Here is a 15,481-nt window from a genome sequence, read left to right on the forward strand (position 1 = left end):
ATGTCTCTTGGAACTCTCTTCCACGATAAAAGTAATCAAATCAACGTTCTAAATAAATAAAATTTATTTTCAGTAGCTTCAATATTTTCTTCGTCGTTTTATGGCACCTGAGAGAGATTCTGAAGACATCAGCATTGAGTAATAAAATAATAGAGCTAAAATTCATTTGCAATAGTTTAAGTCTTCGATTGGTCGTTTAAGAAATGTTTAAAGTCGAAATAGAGGCGAGTGTCGCTTAGATATCGCCGTCCCTGGCTTAGCTCGTTTTAATGGCGACGAGAAGTGGCCGATCTCCTCTCGAAGAGTCGAGCGAAAGCAACTTTCTCGACGTGCCTCGTGATCTTTCGTTCCGCGAGCGACAATCCTAGGCGATTTTCCATTCGACGAACGGATCGACTTCCTACACCAGTTCTCATCGTTCAAGTAGAATTAATTACGCCTTATCCGCATGGTAACTCGCGTCGATTACGTCCAGCAATTGGCACGCGAGGAATTCCTCGAATCAGGTGGCTACATCGAATTTAATAACCTCAAATTATCCAACGTGGTGTCATTAAGCGTATGAGTAATCCTGGTTGGATCGTGACTCTTTCGATGCTCAGCACTGGCGGAATTGTGCAACCAATGGGCGCACCGCTGCGTTACGAGAAGGTCGTAGGTGCTCTCAGGTAGGTTAGTCGCCCAACAGGTTTCCATCGTGACCAACAATCTCCTGGAAGCCGCGTGGAAAGTCCTCTCCGCTCGCCACACTCGAGGATACGCGTAGAATGTCTTCCGGAAAAGACGAGCTCGCATACATTTCCATTCGTTAGTCACTCGAGCGGTTACGCGAGGGTTTTAAACCAGTCTAACTGTCTCTTAATAACCCTCGAGAGAGGCGATAAAAAACGGATATCGTCTTTCACCTTCGTCCACGTGGAAGTGGAACGAGCCTAGATAAGACCCACCAGTCGCGATTGCCATGGAAAAGGTTAAAGGTGGCCCAGTCGTTCGACTGGTTTTCACGAGAACACCATTCGCGTGGTTTCTCCGCGATAGAACAATTGCTGCGCGTTCCTAAACCAACACTAACGCGTTGACTCTCTTCAGAACAATAATCAAAACCCTCCACAAGGGTTTTGCAGCTTGTTCCACGTGTAAAGTCATTATAAAATGACTAAATATTTGTTTATTAAGACAATTTTGACGATAAGTCTGTGAACAGAGGCGATGGTAAGCTCGTGTTGCTCTGACGCTTGTTTCGACATTGTCTGGACAGTTTAGGGGGCGCTCACAGCTTGTCCACGGTGTGACAGGCTCTCTCGCACAATGTCGTGGATTCAAAGGATCGTATAGATCGCGGTCCCGCCACGGGCAAACGCAATTAAGGATTACGCGGGCGAGCGTAATCGTTGGAACAATGCCGGACTTTTACTCGCGATGGTATCGCGCGCCATTGTGCCATTGTATCCGCAGCGATACTAAATCGAGAGATAAAGGTAAAGGTTGAATGAAATCGTGCGCGCTGGTTTTAGCGGATTACGCGTTGATACACCAAAAACTTTTCTCTGTCCACGTTCAGAAACCCCTTCTCTCTCTCTCTCTCTCTGTCTCTCTGCCCCTCCTGGTTCGTTTGACGATTATCAGAGGAGAGGATAATATTTTCGATCGAAGTTAGAGAAGTGTTATTGGCGGAACACGAGTTAGACTGAAACGGATGGTGGAAAGAGAAGGGTATATCCCTTTCTCGAGCGATAGTAAAGTCTGTTTGCTCCAGGCCACGCGGTTGCGTAACTCCGCTCGAGCATTCCGCTGTTAGCGATCTGTCTGACTATCCGGATCATGACTGACCGATCGACAAACACGATAGACACCGGCTATTCGCTTTGTCCCTTTGGTCTCGCCAGTTTCTCGCAGCTGAATTTTAACAATAATCCTGCTCCACCTCTCTGTGCTGTGTTTTTTTTTTTTTCATCGCATGACCCGGTAAACTGCGAAACTGAAGCCGCGAGAGGTTACAAATGCGTGAAATTCCTCTTTCGAACTCGCTCCAGCGCCGACAGTCGATATTTATTCGCTGGTTTGAAATTGATGCAATATTTCTCGCCTGCAGATTTCCGCGAAAAATACAATTACACGTTTCTGGTTCCATTGAAAATTGCTGGCTTTGTGGACGCTGTTATGTTAATAGAGGGCGTGACGAGAGTCCTCGAATCTCTCGCTCAGAAAGTTTCCACGATTTTCGGGATTTCGAACAGCAGCATCGGTTTAGGAGTTCCCATTGGCTGTAAGACTCGTCCAATTGGAAGTTCGCGAACTTCGAGGAAGGTTCTCTCTGGTGTCGAGGCAACTTTTCAGCGCGTGACAAGCTTAGAACGCGAACAAATGTACGTTTTTTCGTTAGCATTAAACGGAGCCTTGGCGAGTGACCGTGGACGAGGCAGAGCCGCGCGATTTCGTGCTAATTAAGCAACCACTTGTGCGCCTCGCGAAAGAAGTCGACGGTAATTAACCTGGCGCGCTGGTTTGGGATTCGCTTGGTCAGCCAGTGAATTCGAGTGCGAAACTCTGCGTGCTTGATGTCTCGTCTGAAGTATTCATTGATCTGCTTCTCAAAACTTCATAGAACAATATTTCTTTGACAAATCAAAAACAATACAGTTGCAAAGACTTTATTTTCGAAACGTTTCAAGATCTCTTAACGAAGTTTCCAGGTGGCGACACTGTCGTTTCACCATCTTGGTTCGAGAAGACTCTGAAGCAATCTTCAGTCAATGCATATGCATTGTGACATTAGTTTTGCCTTAACAAAAACAGAAACGATGCCAGTGCTGGCAAAACACAGAGGCTTTTCATTAATCGAAACCCTTTGCAAGGGTTGCTCGCCTCACTCGCGACAAAGGGTCGTTCCCAAGGGTCTGTGCTGCCCCCAGCAATCTCATTTTCGACTACTGACGTTCTCCTCGTCGTGGTTACTAGAAATTTCGCGAGGTATCTTCGATGGAAGCGCAGGAAGTAGTTACAGCAGTCTTTACCTGACGCAGTCGAAGGAAATTAAAGCTGTCAGGAGTGGAGACACAGAGCCACTTCCAATCATACGCATGGGTGGCAGTGTGGAGCAAAGATGAGCACTTTGAACGTGTGAAACTCAGGTGTCTCTTTAACGTAACCGCGACTGGCATGATTACAAGATATGCTACGAGGTATTGATCCAGAAATATGAAGAACAGCGTTAATAAAAGAGGCGCAGAGTGGACGACAGAGGCCAACAGAGGATTCACTGAAGAGCAAGTCGCTTGAGCAAACGTCGCGTGTAAATTCAAAGGACGAAACGTCAAAGCACGCCAGCAAAGTGTTCGTTATTTCAAGCGACAAGGAAGATATGGTCCTGCGGCACTTCCGTGGCTCTCCACCGGAAGAGCGTCCAATGGCGAGGCAAGGGAAGAAGCTGAAGAACCACGAGACGATAGAATAACAGCTACCACAGAGAAGCAGAGGCAACAAGATGGCGCACAAAGTGGCAACAACAACAGGAAGGTCCAAATAGTCCTGCGAAGCCAACAATATCCTCTCAAGAGGGTGTACCATTTTTTAAAACGTCTATCAGTGGAATTTTCGTGAGTTGAAGGCTTCACTATTCGTTTATGGTGTTAATTACCAAGTTGCCATCCTGTTAGCGAACTTTACCCACGTCTATAACTTCGAAAAGGGCTGCCAGTTATGTACGATGACGAAACGTGCATCGATGAATCGAGAAGCAGTCAGAGGCTCGCATAAGAGATGCGAGTGATGTTACGTAAGAAGAAATATGGTAAAACGAGAGAAAGAATTCGTAGCGTCAGCTGTGTAGCATCCACCAGCACCCATCGCGCGCGTTCACGCATGGCGAACATACGCGCGGCACTTCCGGGACATTGGCGACGCGCCAGATTAATATTGACTGGTCGAATGAAATATTCGAGTGTTACACGAGTTTCTACAAAAAAAAATCGAGCGATTCTTCGTCTTTGAGGAAGTCGAGGCCCTTTAAAACTTTCCTTTAAATCCTCTGAGCGTCTCTGTTCGTTGGAAAAAATAATAACGACCCATCGAAGCTTTCGAAAAGTTATAATGGCGTCTCTTTCAAGTTCTGAAGCGAAGATGGTGCGTGGTGCGATCTTTCTTTGAATGAGCAGTGGCGAGAGAGGGTCAGCTGGGTTTGACACTGTCGCCTTTTCAAAGGACACGCGATTTTCAAGCAGAATGAAATAAATATGAAGTCGTAAAATGGAATTCAATTGACAAACAGTGCGATTGGTTGATCGATGGGCGTTGTACTTCGTTTCTGGACGCGCTGAGTTGGTGTTTCATCCCTTTGGAACAATTGAGGTTGCAAAATAACTGCCAAAAGTGTACTTAAACCTAGAACAGCCTCAATTCCTATTTTATTCTTTGGTAAAATTATTTTTTTCTTTCTTTAAAGACTCACGAAGCTGTGAGAATTAAATGTTAAAGCTGTAATTTATCATTCATAGGTTTCTATCGATTGATTCGAAAATTTGCCGCTACGCTGCTTCTAATTAAGCGCCACGCGTGCCACGTAGCTCTCGCAGTGCCCCAACTTGCTCCTGACAGATTCATTACAGCCTATTTATTGCCAGCGAGAACGTTGACATTTTTGTTATTCCATCGTGGCATCAATCATCCGCTCGATATTCCCAAATAACCGAGATGATTCAATAATTTTACGATTATTCCTGACTGCTGGATAATTAGACTTTCTAATGGGCCGATTTCGAGCGATTTGTAATTCCAATTCGAGGACCAAACGCGAATGTTAACAATTAATATCGATGCAAATAATGTTCAATTTGCACAATAAAAAAACACGATGGAGTTCGAGTTTATAAGTTTCATTCCACCCAGTGGTTGTCACTTTTTTACCATCCAACATATTTATCTGAAAATAGCAATCACCAATACGAAAACCATACATTTCTTCTAAAAAATGCCCCAATGTCTACTCAATGAACTCTCAATGAAATTCGAGCATTTTCATTTAAGAAAACTGGTGTGCCTTGGACTCGATAAGTTCCAGATTAGATCGTCAGATCCATCGACGGACGCGTGTTTGCCTCGAACTCGGGGTTTATTTAAACTTGGCGTGGATTCGTGGCAGATGTTTCAAGATCTGAACACAGCCGCGCGATTGTGTACGTTCCCCAGGGAAGCTAAGTCCTGCAGCTTAGTCTAAAGCGTTAACAGAGTTTGGCCGCGAGGTCCTTGCGCATTAAACGAAGTTTAACCGGCTGGGGGTGGCTCTGATTGGCTGGGACGTCAGTTAAACTTCTCTCTCGCGGCGCCACCGTCGCGAATGCCATCGATACCAGCGAAATTCTAGCAAGTAATTGATTCGAGACGAACAGTCGAACTTGTGGCCTCCTTTGACAACTTTATTTCGATTTTCTTGCAATTTCAGGCAGTTGCATTGCTTCAAAGGGTTAAAATAACAGCAGAGAATTTGTGTAGCGTTAATGAGGCACATTTGGTGAACGATTAAGATCAGCAAACGGGAGTTTAAAGAGATTTACTTGGCGCAGAAGGTGTAGACGACAATCGCGAGGCTGTTAACGAGGAAGGGTCACGAGGTCGTGCCCAAGAGACCCACATTTCTCTCCTCACCTCTTTACCTCTTTTTCACCCTGTCATCTGACATTTTCAGCTCCTCGTTGAGACCAAATCCGCTTGGCTTATCTCTCGTCCTCCACCAGACTGCATAAACGTGGGCTTATCAAATATTCGACGCGTTCGACTGAGAAATTTGGCGACGATGGCTGTGTTAAGTGGAATCCTGTGTTCTTAACAGCAGATGCAATCGAAAAGTCGTGTAGAACTAATGGAAGTCAGATTCTTCGTACCAAAAATCGTCATTTTAGGTATTTTTGCAACAACCTTGCAGTGATATTTTATTGTCGACCTTAATTAAAGATAAATTAGCGATGCCAAGGAAGGAAAACGCGGTTACAGCCTTTGACTCTGGTCGTTGGCTACTTTTTTTCCACCCTCTGACAAAAAAAATGGCGCTCCATCGAGAGAGGGACGCGTCGTTTAAAACTCCGTGGTCCTTCCGTTTTTCGAGCGGATCCTCTGGAAACCTGGCGCGTCATTATTTAATTTCATCGTCGATCGGAATTTGTCTGACGAGCAGCAGAGAGGAAATTTCACGAACGCTCGAAACCGGTGCCATTTCATACGGATCAGCGAGTCGATGAAATTGAAGAGGATAATTAGCCGCGCGGAGCTTTTCCTACCGAAATTTCCGCCAATTTCGCTGGAATTCGTCGAAATCATCGCTCTCGAAAAAAAAATAAAAACGATTATCGCACGCTGACTCGATTTGGGTTAACTTTGACCGTCGCGTAGATTCTCTGCTCGCGCAGACATTCCTCAGAGCCGATTTAACGGCACCTTGGCTATCGCCAGATGCAATTTCCGCATCAGGAAATGTAAATTCCAAAGCAGCTACTTACAACGCCGCTTATTGCAACTTTGCGCGAGCCTGATTTAAATGTGCATAATTTCGACGTTCCAGTTGAACCAGGGCTCGCATCTTCGCTGCCATTTTTCTCTCTGCCACCTCCTTTCACCTGGTAAATAGGAATCAGACGCGTGTACCTTTTTTCTCGCCTTATACATTCCCTTGTTCAGATATTTACGAACGCCTCGTTCATTTCTCCTGCACTGTCGAAGATTTTTCCGCGGCTGAAAGCATTCGTGCGTTTCACAAAGGCAGGGATCGTTGTAACGTGAAACTTCGTTACTGGGTTGGGACAATGGCGAACGCTTTTTAAAATTCCCGCCTTTCGTCGAGCTGGCGAATAATTGGTGCTTGATAAAGGTTAGAAATTTTCGATTCGAGCTAATTGACTCTTTCGTACTTTATCTCTGCTTTTCTGTCGAACAAAAATCGGGTTATCCTCGAAGAAACTGCAGTTTCCATCCTGCGCTGTATCAGGGCAGACGTAATCCTCGCAGAGTTTACGAGAACGGATGAATTTCTATGGGACGTCGAGGCGAATCGAGCGTCGTGGATCAACGACTTGACGGATCGTTTCTACGGTGGCTCTATCTGGGACGCGGGTAATTGAAACGCATTCGTTTCGACTCTAATCCGGATTTTGTTCTCGCGAACGCCTTTATCACGCCTCGAATTCTTTCCAAATGCACGAGTAGAAAGTTCGCGTTACGCAAACGGTTGACAATTTTCGTGAAAACACGCGTTACATCACGAATTACGAAACTCATTAGTAACGGAAGAGTTATGGGCATTAATTGTGATTGCACGATTGTCATTGCATAAACCAGGCGATGTCGCAATAGAACGCATCGTGAGAAAAATTTGTTTACCCTTAATGAAGGAGGACAAATGTTTACACGATTTATACACGGTGGCCAGAAACGGACAACTGTCGTCTACCAAAAATCCCATTCCTCGCTGGCTGCAGCGCTGACAGAGTCCCTGGCGTTACTCGCCAAGGCACATCCGCGCGGAATCTGAAATTCAGATCAGTCGATGGCGTTCGCAGATAGTCAGGATGAATTCACGGATAGACAAACAGAGATTCGAAGAGCCTGAGGGGCGGTAGAAGCCAGGTAGACGTACGTACGTACGTACGTATCAACGATTCGTATGCTCAGGCTCGGTTTAACGATATTTTGCCCCGTTTCAGACTGAAAACTCGCCAGGCGATAAAGGGTGGGGGTGGTTTCCAAGCGGATCAAATGTATGCAGCGATTCAATGCTGGTATTTCCACGTCCCTCGACTTCCTGCACGCGATTTAAATCCGTGTACGCAACTTTCGCGAAAGCAGCAGTGCGCATTGACAAAATTCTGACTTTGCCACGGATGGATGATGCAGCGGTTGTAAACGAGACGCAGGCAGGGCTTCGAGGCGATGAGTCACGCGTCGATCGACCTCTCGATCCGCTTTGGTATTCACCATGGACTGCTCAGAGATAACGGTGTTGCGACGTGGAGACGCGAGAATATCCAGGCGGGTTTTGGGTGTCGTTGGCCCGTCCCTGGGCACACTTTAAACGCCGCTATCCACCGTGGATGCAGACGAAATTCATGCAACGCGTACCGTTAGTCGACATTCATTGGCTTCTGCTTCATCTCCGCCTTCAGCCGCGGTTCTACCTCGCGTTCTCTTCCCACCGTCTCCTTTCCTTCTGCGCGCGACCCTCCTCGCCCCGCTTCCGCCATCGCTGACTGGGTTTTTATCCGCGCGGGGACCAACTGGTTGCCAATAAGAGAAACCTTCTCGAGCGCTGCGCTCGTGTTGCTTCCATTTTCTTGCTCAGCGCCGGTTACCCAGCCTGGCCAGTTATGTGGACTATAACGGAATCGGTACCGGGTTAAATTTAACCTTGCCAAGCTCCACGCTGACCTTGTTTCGCATCCTGCACCCTTCCTGGTATCCTTGAACACGAGTGGAATTTTTCAGCGCTCGGACTGTCGGTGGAATCTGGCTTTTGGGACATTAACTGTTGATTAGGATTTTTTAAAAATTTTATTTTTAATTTGAATGATGTACAGGGTGATTTGAATTGAATTGTTGGAGAAATAAGAAACTTTTTTAAATGGAAATTTTCTATAGATACTTACAAGCCAAAAAATATTACAATTCCTATTCTGAATAATGTACAGTATAATTTAAATTTAATTACTGGAAAAAGAAGGAAGTTTCTGAAATGTAAATTTTTTATAGACACTTTGTTATACGTTCGCCAAAAAATATTACTCTCCGTTCAGTCAATGGAATTTCTATGGACGAGAGGAGGGGAAAGGTTTTCAATCGAGACGATCGCAGCTCAGACTGCGGCAGCCATAACGGTATCGCTTGAAATCGAAGTACTCCCCACCGTGCCCTTTCTCGATCCATCGAGTTGCGTCAAAACTGTTCCAACAAGACTCCAACTATTTTTCCAACTTAATACTACATCGTATAATTGTCGAACTAATTAATTTCCCTGTGCAGCGCATATTCCTTTATTAACCGCAATTTTTAACTAATGTTTATCCTGCTAAAAAAGAAAAAAAAATGGAAAAGAACAGGATCGCGTTGCGACTATCCGGTGAGATATTGCGTCGTTACTCTTCCGTTCCATTTATTACGGAAACGGGATGTAATATGGCATAAAATAAGTCCCCTCCACAACGAAATGATAGCTCGCGCGACACACGCGAAAGTAAGATTTATACGCTGGAATGATCGTGAAGGTAGAGAGAGAACATTATCGCGTGTATCAAGCATAAAATATTCTAATTAACGTTGTTACCAAACATCGAATTCCTAATAAATTTGCTGTCCAATGTGAGAACGCTTGGAACCTTCCGTGGCTGTCGAGGCGAGAGAAATGGCTCCATAAGTTACCATTGCCAAACGTCGAGGCGCTTAACATTGACGTACGGTACTCGACGACATTTTTACCAGCGAGGTCAAGAATGATATGCTTTTTAGAGAACCGGTTGCCAGAGAGAGGATCGCGGATGAATTTGTCGACTCGCGTGACGATCGATGGTACACTGGGTATATACGTGACCTGAAATTGTTCGCAAGTCATCGTCGACACTTTGTTGCTTCAAATCTGTCAGCAACTAAGGGGTTGTTTCAGAAGTAATTTGAACTCTTTCTGACAAACTCACTCTTTTCAGCCACCAGATGGAGAGGATCGTTTCTAACCTAACTTTTTCTCTAGAAAATGCTCGTAGTGAAGTGTCAGTGAGATTTGAAAAACGTGAGAGCAAAGCAGGCAGCTACTGTGCATTTATTCAGCGGTTGAAACAGGTTCAACGAGCTGAATAATTCCATCTTTCATAGAAAAATTCGTTTTCTCGCGGCGAGCCAGCGAACTGACCACTCGCAGAGCTGGCAACCAATTCCCTCTCGACATTTTTCCAGCCTGATTGCCGCGGATTGTTCCTCGAGGACGAGCGTGCGATCTCTGCTCGGCTGTTAAACGTCGCGAGCGATATCGCCAACAGGAATATTCCCCGCTGGCAGTTTGCGAAACGTCCCGCTGCTCGTCCGTCGGCTAATGGAGCTTAATATCGGCGGGCAAACAGGTCGTTTCTTGAATAGCGGAAGACCGCGCGGATCTCCATCGTTCGTTCACCTCGCGCGCGTTCCTCGCCTGGCCTCGAGCTGTGTTTCGACCGTTTCGAATCGCAATCGCGCGGATTAAACGGTCGTCCCATCGTGGAATTGTGCGAAACCTCGAGCAACGCTGGTCCACGCGACGTTTGCTGGGCAGTCGAGGATTAGTGCTGGTTTCATTAGCCCAATTGGGGAGTCGAATAGCGTCGTTCGAGATCGGACGATGAGGCATTTTTGTGTTTTGTTGAACGAAGGTGGTTGTAATTAGATGGCTGGCTGCGTTCGACACGTTTAATTAGTCGAATACTAATGAATACACTGACATTATCGATGGAACATTGATTTAGGGTTCGAGTCAAGGTGCAGCAGTGGGATCAACTGTTGCAGTTGGTCCTTTGACCACGTTTCTGATAAGCAGAGACACTTTCTGTCGCTTTGCCTGAGGACACTCGCCTTTATCCCGTTCAAGTTCCACAGGAACTCTCGATCTGATTCGAACTTTCACGTGGCAACTGTTTCATTCTTGATTGAACGTTCATTTTAAGGGAATCTTTACTGTAGAATTGCTTCATTTTTTGAAGATCGTAGAGGAGATTACTTGTGAGGTTTTGCAGACGTTTAGCAAGCCAATTTGTCTGGTGAATCGTGTGCAGCTTATTGGAGCTGGAATCGCTAGAATTCCGTCGTTTTGGGGGGTTAATCGCGCCCCTTCTGTCTCTGACGAGCGCAAAACGGGCTCTCGCGGTCTCAAAGACATCAAGACGCGAGTGTGGAGGAGTGGGGGGTGAGATAAACGCAGGAACCCACCTAACCTAACCACCAAGCTCCCTTTCACATCGTCTCGCTTCACTTTCTCATACAAATTGTTCTCTGACTTTAAAAAAAATTCAAAAATTGCTGACTGCAAAACAATGAAGAAGGGTGATTTGTGTTTCTGATTGCAGAATATCCTGGACAAGTTCAACCCAGGAGCCAGGCAGCTGATCAACGCTGGCAAGACATATTTGAAAGCTCTTCACGGTGAGTGAATCGAATTGAATCTTCCCAAGGGTGGGAGTCGAGTGAAAAGGTGGCGGTGGCTCGCGAGACAAATAACGACAGACGGACACGATCGTGGAGCGTTCGAGGGGTGGGTTGAAATGAAGAAAGAAAGGACAAACGAGCGTCGAGTGAGCTTTATGCCGTCTCCTGGGTCCTGTTTCAGGATCGAATTGCCAGCTCGTCAGAATCGCGCGCTACAGGGGGTGTCAGGGTTCTATTTCGCTCCTTCTCAGCCGTCCCACGTGTTCCTGTTGTCGACGTGCCTTTTTACCACCCCATCGATCGATTTTCCATCGCACACTCTCACGTCACTGCTTTTTCTAACAAATTGTCTCTTCATTTGCTTGGAGTTTTGAGAATTCAGTGGATCGTTTCGAGAAATTCGAAGCAACGACAGCACTGAGACCCACTGACCTCGAAAGGAAGCCTCGTGCTAAGAGAAATCCACGCGTAAACTGGATTCCCGCATTATCGCGAGGCAAATTAATCCAGATGCAGGTGCAGTCGGAATGTCTGTCGCTAACGGAACACGGAAATTGTTACGTTCAAGAATCACCAAGAGCTGGAAGGTGCTCGTTGCTGCCCGTTAATTGTACGCGACAAAGTCACTTCACCCCACCTCCTCGAAGCGTACAATTTTCCGCTCCTCCAGCCTTTTACCTTTGCCGTTAATCCATGCACCAGCCTTAATTAACAACGACTCGAAGTTGAAATCCTCTCAGACGCGGAAAATTATTATTAATAAATTTGGCCAACTGTCGCAGCCCCAAAACTTCAAATCCCCGCCACTGTCACTGATCCAAAGTTTCTGTAAGAGCAAGAGTCGCGTGCCTGCTTGGTCGCGAGGAGGAGACGTTTGGCAAGCGGACCAGCTGCTGCCCTGCCCCGTGCAAAGCACGCATCCATCTCTTTTTCTCTGCTCGTTCTCTCTAAATCTCACTTCTCTATTACGGGTGATAACAAAACGTTGGGCACGAGTGGGTGGCGTGGCGAGTCGCGATGCAGCGGAGCCAGCTGGAAAGCTGCGACTACTCGTAAGCAGAGCTTAAATCTGGCTTTGTCATGGCGGAAACGCGCGCGTGGAATCGCTCACGACACTTGCACCCTGGCTTGGGTGCTCGAGTGGGGGGCAGGCGGGTGTCCCACTGGGTGGGGGTCGCGAAACGGTCGCAATGGGACGCCAGACAGACACTGCAGCGAGATAAAGGGTTGAAATGGATTCGAGTGGAGATAAGGGCGTGGGAGAGATCAATGTTGGTAAAGGTGGACAAATTTTCATTAATTATTTACATACAGTGTGACAAAATCGTCTTAGAGGCGAGTGCAGTAGCCTGTGCCCGCATTTCAGACCATCTCCTCAGGTTAATTAGTAGAAAAACCGACCGTTTTTCGTCTCATTTATATCCTACTTACTGTAAGGAATTCGAAGCAATTAAAAGAAACGTAATTTATCTTCCTGGCGGACGAGACAACAATTTTACACTTTTTACAGTGATTAAAAAATTGAGATACGTGTATAAATGACCCTTTTTAATGCTGAAAGCTGACGTTTCTGAACGCAAAAGAGGGCAAAGCGAAAATAATTAGATGGTCGAAGGAATAGGTTGGTCGCGATTTTATTGCGCGACCGTCGAGGAAATATGAAGCCCCAAAGTAAATGAGAAGCTCGTGTAGAAAATAAGAACTGATGAGGCGAAATGAAAGGAGGATCGATGCGGGCCATTTATGCGCTGTTTACGGTCCTCTCGGGTGCCTTAAACGCGAGACTCTGAATAAATGTAAAACGCGAGCTACGAAAATGTCGACGAGCGCCTTTAAATCGACGTTAGAAGCAATTTTCGAAAGGAAACGGAACAACAGTACGACGTGCACGCATCGAGTGACAAACAGCTTTTTAAATAGGCAACAAGGGCTGCTCCTCAATAATTACCATTCTTTTGTCAGAGCTTCAAAGGGTGGCATAATCTGGTCGCTTTTAAAAGAACAATTTCAAGTTGCATTTTAATGAGCCTGATACTTTTGCAGAAACACGTGTCCTGCAACAATGGCGTCTCTGTTGGCTCTTGGTATTAATCCAACGACACTTTCCACCTTTTTTTATCCAGCTCGTAAATATCTTTCTTAGCGCGCTCGTAAATATCCCCCTTAAACGCTTCCTTTTCTCTGTTTGCTCTGCAAACACACATAATAAATTCTCGTTGCCAGTCATCATACTCGCGCAAACACCAGTTCCGTCCTCAACAGATGTCTGCGCCATCTATGAATGCAGAGCATACGTTTCATTGGCCCAACTTTGAGAAATACGAAAACAATTGTACACAAGCGATCGAGCTTGCAGAGAAGTGTAATTAATGACGCTAATAAGTCGAAAATTTTTCGAAAATCGTTCAATTTTTGAGAGAACCACGCGAGAAAAGGAATTCAAGGCACACCAGCGAGCATTTTACTTATTCAACGCAGCAGTCTATCCCCTCCTCGAAGTTCCCCAACTCGGCTTCTTACTCGAAACGTATTCCTCGCGATTGCCATAAATTATGCGCGAGCAGGGTTGCAGCGTTGTTTCGCGAGCTTTAAATCGAGATTTTCGTGAGAAACAGAAAAGAAGAGGCAGAGTCTGATCGATTCGTTCGAAGAGGCGGTTGGTTCTTCGTGGATCCAATTAAGTTCTTCGCACAGTGGCCGTTTTTTCGCTCGCCTCGCCACTGAATTCGATTACGTCGCGGGTCGTAGCCGAGGAAATCGTCGGACGCTTCTTGCGTTTCGACGATATTTCAACGGATGGCTGTAATTAGCTGGCATTTCCTCGCTGGCTCGCAAGAAGGGGTTGACAAATTGTTTACCTTGCGTAAGAAACTGAATTTCTCGCTATGAATCAAATTTGTAAGTTTGTGGTCGAAGAATTTGGGATTTTCGAACGAAAAAAGAGGGCCAAGGGGGTGGAAGGGGCTCGACAGTGTATCAGAGGAGGGGTGAAGAGACGAATCGAATCCAATTGCGCCCTTTGAAGCCAGCGTCTCGTCTTTGTCCTCGAGTTTTCGCCCCTACGGAATTAATTCGTTCCGTTCGTTCCTTTGCAGGCCCAAGGAAGTTCGCGATAGTGGCGAGCGCCCTCTCCATCCGCGCGCCATTACGCTGCGGAAGCTCGAGCAGTCGACGACAATTTCTAACGAGCCGTTCAGCTACTTTGATGGCTCTGTTCTGCCTCGAATCACTGCTGCAACTCGTATCAACCGTCTGATCCTCGCCAAAACGATGGTTATCGCTCATTTTTCCTCTCGATGGGGTTGCAACCACCCTCGTGCGTCACTCGAGCGGGAAATTCGCTTAACAAGCCCCTTTTTTGGAACAAAAAATCGTTCTGTCTTATCGAAGTTGAGAGAGAGAGACTGGTTAAACGGTGCCTAGTATGCGAGTGGTATCGCGAATTTCCATGAGAACACCCTGTAGAACCTATACCCCTCTTTCTCACTTACACCGCCATTATCGTAACAGGAAAGAACGCCGTTAAAAGTCTGAAACACCGTCGCACAATGCCCCGTGTGCACGTCGAATGGCAATTAAGGTTCTAACGATGCACTCGCGCGGCCCTTAGCATTTTTGCATCGAAAGCGTGAAAGAGCTACCCCTCGCAAAGGGGGTGAGGGGGTGCGAGAACGCCTCGCCCTTACACGCTCGATGTTTACAGCGGAATATTTCGTCGTTGAATATGCAACGCTTTCCGCCAAGTCGAAATAAAACCGGTAGCTACGACACCTGTATTCAACCGTCGTGCATGAGGGGATGGATATAGTTCGCGTTAATTACACGCGCTGTGGGTTTTTAATCGACGAGAGGGATTAAGTACATCCAACTTGTCTTTTCAACAGTTTTTTTGTAAACATGAATCCACTTTTTACTCGTTTTCCAAACTCAACAGTTTTGGTGCTATTTAATTTGTGCAATTGATACGCGAGGGGGTGGAAATAGTTGGCGTTAATTGCACTTGCTGTGGATTTTTAATTGATGAGAGAGATTAAGTAGATCTACCTTGTCTTTTAACATTTTTTCACAAACATAAATCCATTTTTACTAGCATTTCAAACTCACCAATAGTTTTTATTTCGTTTGGTACACGAGGGGGTGGAAATGGTTGGCGTAAATTACACGTGCTATGGTTTTTTAATCGAAGAGAGAAATTGAGTAGATCCACCTTGCTTTTCAAAATTTCTTCACAAACATAAATCCACTTTCACCAGTATTTCAAACACACCAGTTTTGGTACAATTAAATCATCCAAGTTCCACACGAGTAGGATAAATATTACCCTTTTTCTGGTTGTAAC

General features: G+C 45.9%; 2 protein-coding genes across 2 annotated transcripts in view; one reads left to right on the forward strand and one right to left on the reverse strand.

Moving 5' to 3' along the window:
* Window positions 1-15,481, reverse strand: part of LOC143431826 (facilitated trehalose transporter Tret1-like) — a 352,198-nt gene that overhangs the window by 121,454 nt on the left and 215,263 nt on the right. The gene's annotated exons all lie outside the window — the stretch shown is intronic.
* The window catches only part of Irsp53 (Insulin receptor substrate 53 kDa), a 65,108-nt gene that overhangs the window by 7,418 nt on the left and 42,209 nt on the right, over window positions 1-15,481 (forward strand). Inside the window, exon 2 of the mRNA XM_076908769.1 lies at window positions 11,064-11,139. Within this exon, the coding sequence (XP_076764884.1) occupies window positions 11,064-11,139 (76 nt within the window). The remainder of the gene's footprint in view (window positions 1-11,063; window positions 11,140-15,481) is intronic.

Source organism: Xylocopa sonorina, unplaced genomic scaffold, assembly GCF_050948175.1.
Source record: "Xylocopa sonorina isolate GNS202 unplaced genomic scaffold, iyXylSono1_principal scaffold0014, whole genome shotgun sequence".
NCBI lineage: Eukaryota > Metazoa > Arthropoda > Insecta > Hymenoptera > Apidae > Xylocopa > Xylocopa sonorina.